Here is a 12,155-nt window from a genome sequence, read left to right as displayed (position 1 = left end):
CAATCCACCGGGAAAGCTCTCTTTGAAGGGTCCAGATCTGCTCCTTGCGCAGGAAATCTTATCCCTGCTGGAGAAAGGCGCCATGGAACTGGTGCCTGTAGCGGAGAGGAACAAGGGATGGTATTCCCCTTATTTTTTTATCCCGAAAAAAGACAGGGGATTGAGACCCATCATGTACTTGTGTGGGCTGAACAAGCTCCTCAGGAAGGACAAGTTCAAGGTTGGCAGGTCTCAGTACATGGACCTGATAAGGAAAAGACAGCTTTCCCGACGCCTCTGGGACTATTCCAGTTCAAAGTCCCCCATTTTGGCTTGCACAGGGTCCCTGCAACTTTCCAACGGCTTATGGACAGGATATTTCAGCCCTACTTTGATTTCTGTGGGGCTTATATTGACAACATAGTCATTTATAGTAAGACTTGGGAAGACCATCTTTTCCATCTCTTTACTATTATGAGAGCCCACAGAAAAGCCGGCTTAACTGCCAACCCATCCAAATGTAAGCTGCCTCAATCAGCTGTGAAATACCTCGGCTTCTTTGTAGGGAATGGCAGTGTCCAGCCTCAAGGAGAAAAAGTGAAAGCCGACCTAGATACCCCCAAGCCTAAATCCAAGAGAGACCTCAGAGCATTCTTGGGGTTAATCGGTTATTACCATAGGTTTATCCCTAATTTCTCAGACAGAACAGCTAGAAGAATGCTGAACCCCAGAAGATTCATTGGACCGATCCTAATGGTAGTAGATTTTTCAAAAGAGTTTGTGTTACAAACTGACGCCTCTCTTACAGGGTTAGGAACAGTTTTATCACAAGTTTGTGATGGATTAGTACACCCGATGCCATACACTAGTCGAAAATTCTTCCCATGTGATAAAAACTACTCATTGTTAGAATTAGAGACCTTTGCCATCAAATGGGCCATCACCCATCAAAGATAATATCTCCTAGGAAGGGAGTTCACACTTGTCGCAGATAATTCTCCACTAGTGTGGATAAGCCAACAAAAGGACACTAACCCTTGAGTCATGTGATTGTTCCGAAAGGTAAAGACCAGGGGAACGTTGATTTCCTTTCTCGGTTTCCCTGTGGAACAGATGCGACTACATCGCATAGGGGAAGGGCATGTGAGAAACCAGAAGGTGTCTCACCCACTAGTCCGTAGGGGATCTGTCATCCAGGTGGCCAGGACACAGCCATCGCTTTTGGATCCAGTTTCTGGCCGTGGACCAGTGCGGGAGGATCACCTGGCTAAGGGGTCTTCGGGGAGTGGGAGTGGGACACTGGATGGTGAGACATGGTAGCCCCTTCCCTGGAACACCTTTACCCATCCTACCTGGTAGGATATTTAGGAACTCTACCCCGCCCCCTTTAGAACACAAACACTTTCTCACTGACAGCCCGCTCTAAGGGAAAACAGACTAACACCCGAGCCATGTACCTGACATGTCCCAATACCATGGTCATGCGAGATCAGGCAATTATCGACAATCACTCACACCTGACTTCCATTACACTTCCCCACATGGATAAAAGGCAGAGGCCGAGATCACACTCGCAGCGAGGCAAAGCACACGAGGAAACTGCAGTTTTCGAGGCGGCAGCTGCGCAAGAGAGGAAAGGCGTCAAAACTGAAAGGGATCGCAAGGAGGGAGATTCCCTTGACCCTTTTCGACAAGGAAACGTTACTTTCACAAATCCTCAAGAGAAAGTGTAAGACCACGAAGCCAGGCTGAAGAATCCTGCATTGTGTGTCGAGATACCCGGGGCCTCCTGCATCAAATCAAGGCAGGGAGAATCACCAGCCACTGTGGTACCGTCCTTGGCTCCAAAGACAAAGCTGCATCAGTGAAAGCAACACAGCCGGTGATTTGGGGAAACCCCAAATAATAGTTAAAATGCTGATGAGTGACTGAACTTTAAAACAAGCTACAATACCTTTGACGGAGTGGTCCGGAACCACGTGCGTGCTCAGTGGAAGCTCTCTGTAAGGTATCAAGCTGCGAAGTAATAACGGTAGATAAATGCGGTCCGAGCCCAGTGGAGGGAGATCAATTGAAAGAGAACAAAAAATGTGAATCGAAGAGGTCTTGCGACAGGTCAAGCAAATACCACACAAAGTCGAAAGTCTTCTATCTTGATGAAATTGAGAAAGTTTGGAAAATTACATGGATTTGGTCCAAGCCCGGCAGAGGGAGACCAATTGAAGGTTTTGTGTTAAAGTGGGTCTGAGCCCGGTGGAGGGGGACCCCGGTTGAACAGTAAATCATCCGAGAAGTTGTATAAGTGAAAATCCTGAGAAGAAAGGAACTTTAATGTTTTGTCGTGTTGCATCAGGCCCTCTGGAATAAGAGGCTTTGAATGGCAAAGACACTTTGCACAGAAGGCCCTGATGTTGAGGTTTTGAACTGTATCCTCATGCTGGAGAAGCTAAAGAGTGTGCTAAGCTCGAGTCGGCCGCCTTGTCCCGTGGTGAAAACGTGGGCAAGGGAAGCCAACGGCTTGAATATCCTGACATATCATTTTTTTAACACTTTTCTTTTGCATAACATGGTTTCCTACACTATTTGTATTTAGAAGCAAGGATTGGCAATAGGTTTATTAGAAATAGGCTGTTTTATTTTGACACAACACCACTTTGATATGATTGAAAGGTGGGCAGAGGCGGAGACCAAGGTGTGCGTGTTGGGAGCGAACAAATCGGAACCTGACGGTAATGATGAGTGTGTAGCATGGAAGGCAAGCTTGTTGCCCCTGAGCTATCCTTCCGAGACGACTGCGTTATTATTTTTTGATGGTCGTAGCTTGCTCCCATCTTTAGATTTAGGATTAGATAGGCATTTAGATAGGCATTTTTCATACCCAGTTGAAGTTCAATAAACACCCTTGAACTGTAATCACTTATGTCTGTCTTACAGTTTGATACCATGCCTTCCTTACACACCCTAGAATCCCTCAAGGCCACATTGTACACGAATGACATTCTCCTTTCATCTTTGCGCAAAACCCTTCCAACTGAAGCACTCCTGTCTTATCTGACAATCATCAACAGCTCCCTAATTAAAGGCACCTTCCTCTCAACCCGTAAAACAAGACAAATCTTCCCGCTTCTCAAGAACCCAAAAACTGGACTCTGATGACCTGAGCAACTACCACCCCCTCACCCATCTGCCTTTCTTAGGTAAGATCCTTGAGAAAGCAGTAGCAACGCAACTCCTCCAAAACATTGACGCTGACAACCTCCTTTGGTTCTACCAATCGGGCTTCTGACACAGATGCAGCACAGAAACAGCTACCTTAAAATCCTCTATAATGTCCACTCTTGCCTCTTAGTTCTCCTTGACCTCTCAGCAGAATTTGACACAGTAGGTCACTGAACACTCGCCAACAATCTACATTGCCGCATGGGGATCAGCAAGATAGTCCTCAGTGGGTTCAGATCCTACCTTGCTAATCGTCACCAGTTCATACAGTGGATTCCTCCAGATCACAAACTCTACCCATCACTTGTGGAGTACTGCAAGAATCTGTCCTCTTCCCGTGATCTTCACTCTTTAAATGGAAGTGCTCAGAACTTTCCACGCTCCACACAACAGCCACATCCACCAATACAAAGATGACATACAGCTTTACCTCAAGATGTCCTCCATCAAAGACACCCACAGGCTCGAGGCTTGCCTCTCATTGATCCAGTTCTGAATGTCCAGTCCTTACCTGATGTTTAACCCCTCCAAGACTGACTTCCTACTGCTGACCAACAACACTGAACACTCTCACATCCAGACCTGGCTCTCTGTTATGAACCTCAAGGACTTCACACCCTAGCTGGCCACCTGCGCCAAGTCCTTTGGTTTGACATCGAGACACACCTCTCCTTCAAACAGCACATACCAAGACACAAATTGCTTGGTACCAAATTTCTCTCCCTCGGAAAATCAAGCCCTTTATCCCAGAATAAAAAGAGTCAGATATGCTGTGCAAGCCTTCATTCTCTCCCACCTGGATGGTGGCAATTCCCTTTTGGACGGCCTTACAGTGACTACCATCAGATGTGTCCTGCACGTTGCAGCATGACTATGCAACCACCTCACCCGGCCTCTCATGGAACAGCACTGGCTCCCGCTGCAAGCCCATACCATCATCAAATCCTGCTGCATCATATACAAGGATCTCACCCTGAATTTCTCAATCTACCTCACTGAGATACTCAGCATTTCTGGAGGCTTACAATCCACCAGAAGTAAGGGCATGTGCAGACTTGGACCCACTGGTGCAGGAAGGAAAGAACCAGAAGACAGGCCTTTTCTGTCTTCACCCCAAGACTCTGGGACCTCCTCCCCATCAGCATCCCCTTGTGTCTGCATTTCAGGAAGGAGCTCAATACCCTCCTCTTCAAGGAATGGCTCCTCCCTGGCACGTAGGTCCACACGCCCCCAGCCCCCACCTAAGAGACTGGGTGATCTGCTTCCCACTGTTCCCCCACTGATGTTTGTAGATCTCTCGCAGCCAAATCACCCACCCTCCCATTTTTAGCTACCTGCTTCCTTGTTTCTCTACTTCCCTCACTGTGTTCTTCCCCATATGATTTTGAAGCGCCCGGTTACTTCCCAAAGCTAGGTCTGTGCTCAATAAAAACCCTAATAATAATTAGCAAAAGAATATCAGGGGATATAGCTATTTTGTTCTTAATCTGCAGGTGATACTTTTTTTGAGTGGCAAAGTCCTATATTTGAGACATTCATTGATGAACTCTAGACAAAGTGAAAAAGAATGACATGTAAAATTATCTAACTTGCTGTTGTTGAGTATTTTTTACTTCGATATTAGGACAAATCCAATATTGACCTACAGTATCATACATTGATTTCTTGCATGACACATGTACCTCTATTGATTAAACAACTAAGGAACAAATTGCCCGATATGGAATTAAATAGTATGACAATAGAGATATATAGTGTACATACAATGTCGACTTAGACATACTATTTAGCATAAGGATTCTGGGCATGAGGGAGGGAGATCAGCAGAGGTGTCAGTGCCTTGTTATGTCGTTCAGGAAACGTGATGGTTTTGCTATGCATTTGAGTATATTTTTACATTTGACATTTGTAAGGGGTAAATACTTTGCCATATTGATAATCAATCTTGCTTAATAGTTCTTAAATGTGCTCTGAAAATAACCACAGACAAGGAGCAACAATAAGTTTTGAGATTCTAAGAATAATATAATGTGAATGTTGTAGATTTGTAAGCATGTTTTCGTTTTTTTCCTTAGTTTTGCATTTGGTTCATTGATATCGGCTGTGGATCCAGTTGCAACTATTGCTATTTTTAATGCCTTAAATGTTGACCCTGTGCTGAACATGTTGGTATTTGGTGAAAGTATTTTAAATGATGCAGTGTCAATTGTCTTGACAAAGTAAGTGTGTTTATATTTTTATTGAATATGCTTGAAGTTATGATAACCGCAGAAAATAATTGTTTGTTTTGTTTATTTATATGGCAGTTCAAGATTGAAAAAAATCTGTTGATCACCAGTAATGATAAATGGACAACCCTTATAATCAGATATACATACAGAAAAATATCTGATGTCATAAAATGCTTTCATATTTTATCCCAAATTGCAACATTTACATTAGACAAAGTATATTTCTGATACTCATCCTCTCCGTCTAGCACTCATCCTCTCCGTCTAGCACTGCTCAATTCATTTTATGCAGTTCTATCATGGGCAAAGTTAGTGTCTGTGTGTGTTATCTGATTGCACAGACATTTTTAAGGTGTAAGGAATATGTGAAATGGCAAGCAAGACAAAGTCTGGAACACTGTATGCACTGTATTATACTTTCTCTCTTGTTTTTCTTGCTCCAACCACACTTTATGTATTCATTTGTACTCTGTTTGGATCTGTATTTCGAGGGGATTGGGTCCTCCGACGTATTCCATATCTATGACATGCAATCACCACAGCTGTGCTGCTTCGGAAACTTTTTTCGGCGTCTGCGTCCTGCGTCGATACGTCAATGCGCCGTCGTCGAGGACCTCCGACGTCATCCGATGTGATAAGTAGGACGCACGACGCCCGTAGCCTCAGTTCCGTTTTTTCCGCGAACGTGTTGCTTCGTGAATCTCGGTTAACGCCTCGACTCTTTGGAGTTCTGTTCTTCTCGGTTGTTCGAACCTGTTTGTTTTTGTGAAAATCCTTCGTGTGAAGATGTCTTCTACTTCGTCTTCGACCCCGCATCCGGGTTTCAAGAAGTGCGGGGAGTGTGGGTCCAAGATGTCGGTGACGGACTCGCACGACGCCTGCCTCTGGTGCCTCGGGGAGGCCCACGACACGGATGACTGTATCGACTGCCAGTCGCTCACGTCCAAAGCCTTACGCGAACGTAAGAAGAAGTTGTCGGTAGGTCGGGTGTCCAAGCCCCGGAAGTCGAAGTCTGCGGGGCTTTCGACGGATGATTCGAGGGGTGACTCTGCGCGTCATCGTCGGAAGTCTCGTGGGTCTCCTTCTAGGAGTCGGTCTCGCCACTCCTCAGACTCTTCGAGGCATTCTCGGAAGCGCTGACACCGGTCGTCTTCCAGGTCCTCTTTGGAGGACTCTGCCCGGCACGTCGCTTACCCCACCAGCCGTGCGACACCGCAAGAATGGACTTTCTTCGGGAAGAAAATGCTGGCAATTCTTGAGTCGCAAGGTACTAAACCGTCCGCGCCCCCGAGTGGGGTCGGTCGTGAGAGGTTGAGAGACACCGCTCGCAAGAGTGGTCGGCACGAGTCACGGGAGAGGTCCCGTTCGGACAAGGAGACTCGTTCTCGACGTACCCGTTCCAGGTCCCGGACCTCGACATGTTCGAGACTGTGTGTACCTGTGAGGTCTTCGAGGAAGACATCGACGTCTGAGGCGTCGAGGGCGTCGACAGGCTTTCTCGAGGCTCCGGCTCCGAGGAAGTCGTCGAAGCCGTCGACGCTCAGGTCGTCGAAGGACACGCTCGGGGCTCCGGCTTCGAGGGCTGTGTCGACGCCGCCGATGCTGGCGGCGCTACATCTGACGTCGATTTCCTCAACGCCGATCCTCTCGGCGCCGATGCCTGTTCTCTCGACGCCGGCGCCGATTCGCTCGACGCCATCGACGCCTTTTGTGTCGGAGGTACCCCGTGGCACGGGGGAACCCCCTAGGAAGGCTCTGGTTAAGAGCAAGCACTCTCGGGTGCCTTCTTTTCGCCACCTGGAATACATTTCAGAGGCGGATGAGGATTCTGATGGCCTGGTTCCTAGTCAGGTTCCAGATGAAATTGTCTCGGGTCATAGTCAGTTTGACGATTTGAGGCAGTCACTGCATGATGCCAGTGGACTGGACACCTCTCTGGGGGTGGAGGTTTGTAGGCCTGAGCCTGGCTCTCATGCCGATTCGTCGTACCGGCGCCTTATGGCTAGGGTTTCTGAGTACTTGGGATGGTCTGCTCCCCCAGGGGAGTTTGTGCAGGATGATCTAACGGACATCCTTGATGTTGGTCCCCCAACTGACCCGGTACTGCCGTTCCATATGGCTTTACAGAGAAGGGTGGCGGCGGCTTGGACTGCTCCGCAGAGTCTCCCTGCGGTGAGCTGATCCTTGTCGCGAAAATACCGTCCAGCCAGTAGCGACCCCTGCTACTTGACCAGGCACCCCACTCCGGAGAGTTTGGTGGTGCAGGCGGCCACGCCCCCGGCAAAGCAGGCGTCATACCCTACCATCCCTCCTGATAGGGACGACAAACGTTTTGATGGCTGGGCGAAGAAAGTGTTTTCTTCTGGTGGTATGGCGCTTCAGGCGGCCAACTCCATTTGGGCCCTGTCTCGTTTCACACACACTCTGTGGAACTGTGTTGCGTTAGCGGCTGAACATATTCCCGAAGGGGACGAACGGGATGGTTTCATTGCTATGGTGCAGGATGGTAAGGATGCCATGTGTGAGTCCGTTCAGTCGGGTTTGGACTTAGCTGAATGTGTCAGTAGGTCCATGGCGGCGAGCACCGTGATACGCAGGTTTGCGTGGTTGCGGAAGTCGGGGTTTGCTCCTGATGTGCAGTCCCGGCTCCTCAACATGCCCTTTGACGGTGAACACCTTTTTGGCAGCAAGGCTGACGAGAGCCTTGAGAGGTTGCAGACCTCAAAAGCTGCAGCGAAGTCGTTGGGCGCTGCAGTTCGCCAACCTCTACCTTTTCGTCCTAGGGGACAGCAGTGGAGGGGTGGTTCCTTTCGCTATTACTCGTCCTTCAGTAAAGCGAGAGGAGCTGACAGTCAAAGAGGCCAACGCAGGGGTACCAGAGGTGGACGCCAGGGTACCCGTGGTGCCAAGGCCGCTCGGGCAGTTGCCTCTTTGCCCTCCGGTAACGCCGCAGCCGCTCTCACTCAGTCATGAGGCCATGTCCCATGGTTCACCGGTTGGGGGAAGGCTGGCGCAGCATCTTGTAGAGTGGCAAGCCATTACTTCAGATGTGTGAGTTCTGGAGATCATAACCCACGGCTACTGTCTTCCCTTTCGGCACAGGCCTTGCGACAATCCACCGGGGAACCTCTCTTTGCAGAGTCTGGATCCGCTCCTTGCGCAGGAAATTCAAGCCCTGCTGGAGAAAGGCGCCATAGAACTGGTGCCTGTAGCGGAGAGGAACAAAGGATGGTATTCCCCTTATTTTTTGATTTCGAAGAAAGACGGGGGATTGAGACCCATCATGGACTTGCGCGGTTTGAACAAACTCCTCAGGAAGGACAAGTTCAAGATGGTTACTCTCTCTCAAGTCCTTCAGGCCCTTCAGCTTCAGGACTGGTTGGTGTCACTCGACCTCAAGGATGCTTACTTCCATGTGCCGATCCATCCCAAGCACAAGAAGTACCTGAGGTTTGCGGTTGGCGACTCGCACTTTCAGTTTCGGGTCCTGCCGTTCGGATTGACCTCCGCCCCGAGGGTTTTCACCACGCTCATGGTGGTGGTGGCAGCGCATCTCAGGCAAGGGGGGATTCACGTCTACCCCTACCTGGACGATTGATTGATCAGGGGGAGCTCACTCGAGCAAGTCCTGGATCATCTGTCCGTCACCTGCCACTCCTTTCACAGGCTGGGCTTCTCCCTCAATTTAAAGAAGTACCATTTGACGCCAACACAGCGGCTCCAGTACATCGGAGCAGTGCTCGACACTTCCCTGGGGCAATGTTTTCCTCCCCAGGTGAGGGCTCTTCACATTCAGCAGATGGTGCACAAGTTTCAGCATGCCCAGACGCTCCCAGCGTTCGAGTTCTTGAGGTTGCTCGGCCTCATGGCATCCTGCATTCTTCTGGTGCCAGAGGCTCGCCTGCGGATGAGATCTTTGCAGTGGGCACTCAAGACGCAATGGTCGCAGTCCTCCGGCAGGATGTCGGACCCGGTTCAGGTGCCGCCCTCGGTCGCCCGGGACCTTCTGTGGTGGGCCGTCGAAGGCAACTTGATGAAGGGGGCTCCATTTTGGCTTCCCTGGCCGGAGGTGACGATCGTGACGGATGCATCCCTCACGGGATGGGGAGCTCATGCCAACGGGCTGACAGTCAGCGGTCGTTGGTCTCCGTCGGAGTCCAGACTCCATATCAATCTGTTGGAGCTGAGGGCCGTCAGGCTAGCCCTGAAGGCTTTTCTGCCGACTGTGCGAGGACAGAGTGCCCTGATCCTGACGGACAACACAGTGGCGATGCACTACCTCAACAAAAAGGGGGGGGCAGGGTCACTTCCTCTGTGCAGGGATGCGATGCAGCTCGAGTTCTGGGCCATCCAGCAGGAAGTTTCGATCTCGGCAGTTCATCTGGCCGGAGACGAAAACGTGACGGCGGACGCTCTGAGCAGGCAGAGCGCAATCTCTCACGAGTGGGAGTTGGCTCAGGAGATTCTCCTGGAGATCTTCGCCCTTTGGGGGACCCTCAAGTGGATCTCTTCGCCTCCAGTGTCAACCGGAAGTGCGAAAGGTTTTGCTCGCTGGAATTTCCTCCAAAAGGAGCCTTAGGAGACTCGTTTGTGGTGGAGTAGTCATTCCCGCTGCTGTACGCGTTTCCTCCAGTCCCCGTCATCCCGCAAGTGCTGCGGAGGTTACGGAAGTTCGGTTTCCGGATGATCCTCATTGCTCCGGCGTGGGCTCGGAGGACGTGGTACCCGGACCTTCTCGACTTGTCCATCTGCCCTCCACGTCGTCTTCCCTACCGAGACTATCTGCTCTCACGGGAGGGGGGTCAGGTTCTCCATCCAGAGGTCAGATCCCTCAACCTTCACGCTTGGCTTCTGAAAGGTTGAGGTATAAGGATTGGGACCTCCGTGAAGACGTGATGGAGGTGTTGCTTTCGGCCCGAAGGCCAGCAACAAAGTCTCTGTACCGTTGCCGTTGGCGTAAGTTCTGTGACTGGTGCAGAGTTCAGAATGTGGATCCTTTTGCATGTGACATCCCCATGGTTCTGTCCTTTTTACTTTCTTTGGCCCACAGGGGCTTGCAAGTGGGTACCATTAAAAGTTACCTGGCGGAGCTGTCCATCTTTAAGCGCTCGTCTGAAGAGTGTTCTTACTTTAAAATCCCTTTAATTTCACAGTTTCTGAAAGGGCTCACTAATGTGTTCCCTCCGTCACCTTTCCTGGTGCCCGGTTGGGATTTAAACCTTGTTCTTATATTTCTTATGGGTGCTCCGTTTGAGCCTTTACATTCTTACCCTTTGAGGCTGTTAACTCTGAAAACTGTGTTTTTAGTTGCGGTTACTTCTGCTCGCAGAGTGAGTGAGTTACAGGCACTTTCAGTTAAGCCACCCTTCACTGTATTTCCCAAGGACAGGGTTGTCCTTAGAGTTCGTCCTTCTTTTCTTCCGAAGGTAGTGACGGAATTTCATTTGGCCCAGAAGGTTGTTCTTCCGGCATTCTATCCTCCTCCGCATCCTGGTAAGGAAGAGGAGAGGCTCCATAGGCTTGATCCTACGAGAGCTTTAAGCTTTTATGTTTCACGCATGTCCCGGGTCAGAGTGGACGATCAACTCTTTATTGGTTACGCTGGAAAGCGTTTGGGGCAATCTGTGACGAAACAGACTTTGTCTCGCTGGATTGTTTTAGCCATCTCGGAGTGTTACCGCTTGGCGGGTAAGGACCCACCGGCTGGCTTGTGGGCCCATTCTACCAGGGGTATGGCTGCATCTACTGCCCTGCAGAGGGGTGTTCCTATTCGCAACATCTGTGATGCAGCCACTTGGGCTTCAGTACATACATTTGTACGTCACTATTCCCTCGATTCCATCCGAGGACAGGATCTGGCCTTTGGCAAGGCGGTCCTTTGCTCTGCTATTTGATTGGCTATTCTAAATTTTGATTCTAAATTCTTTCCCTCCTCCTTGCTCTGATACTGCTTTGGGAGTCTGTCATAGATATGGAATACGTCGGAGGACCCAATCCCCTCGAAGAACAAGTTACTTTCTTATCTGGTAACGTTCTTTCGATGGGATGGTCCGACGACGTATTCCATATCGCTCCCGCCCTGCCTTCCCCGCTGCAGAATTTCTTTTGCGATTGCAGCTTACGTTCCGCAAGACTTTGTGTCTGACTGGCAGTTGACTAATGTCACACGTTCTGGGGGAAAAAACTACAACTGAGGCTACGGGCGTCGTGCGTCCTACTTATCACATCGGATGACGTCGGACGTCGGAGGAGGTCCTCGACGACGGCACATCGACGTCATCGATGCAGGACGCAGACGCCGAAAAAAGTTTCCGAAGCAGCACAGCTGTGGTGATTACATGTCATAGATATGGAATACGTCGTCGGACCATCCCATCGAAAGAACATTACCAGGTAAGAAAGTAACTTGTTCTTTACCCTGAATTGCAAGCATAGCTCGAGTCATGGTAAGTGAAAAGTAAAAACTTCAGTCCTGAAAACCACAATAGCTATTAACCGGTCATGTAAAATTACTTCATATGTCTTCGGCAAACTGCTTTGTACACACTGAGTAGGCTTCACTTCCTGAGAGACTTAATGCAGTGTTACTCCTCGCTCTTACCTTCACAAAAGAGTAATTTGCATTTAAAAGTTGGCCCATAAACCCATCACACCTTTTGCAATCAATGTTGAATGAGAAAAGAATGTAGAAGTAGACAAGCACCTTAAGGTTTAACAATTCTGCAT

The 12,155-nt window shown here is 49.4% G+C and overlaps 1 protein-coding gene across 1 annotated transcript in view; it reads left to right on the top strand.

Annotated features, from left to right (window-relative positions):
- The window catches only part of SLC9A8 (solute carrier family 9 member A8), a 1,353,696-nt gene that overhangs the window by 642,162 nt on the left and 699,379 nt on the right, over nucleotides 1–12,155 (top strand). Inside the window, exon 9 of the mRNA XM_069651262.1 lies at nucleotides 5,274–5,417. Coding sequence (XP_069507363.1) covers nucleotides 5,274–5,417 — 144 coding nt within the window. The remainder of the gene's footprint in view (nucleotides 1–5,273; nucleotides 5,418–12,155) is intronic.

This window comes from Ambystoma mexicanum, chromosome 3p, assembly GCF_040938575.1.
Source record: "Ambystoma mexicanum isolate Mex_15411 chromosome 3p, UKY_AmexF1_1, whole genome shotgun sequence".
NCBI classification, from domain to species: domain Eukaryota; kingdom Metazoa; phylum Chordata; class Amphibia; order Caudata; family Ambystomatidae; genus Ambystoma; species Ambystoma mexicanum.
This window is presented reverse-complemented; position numbering and strand designations above follow the sequence as displayed.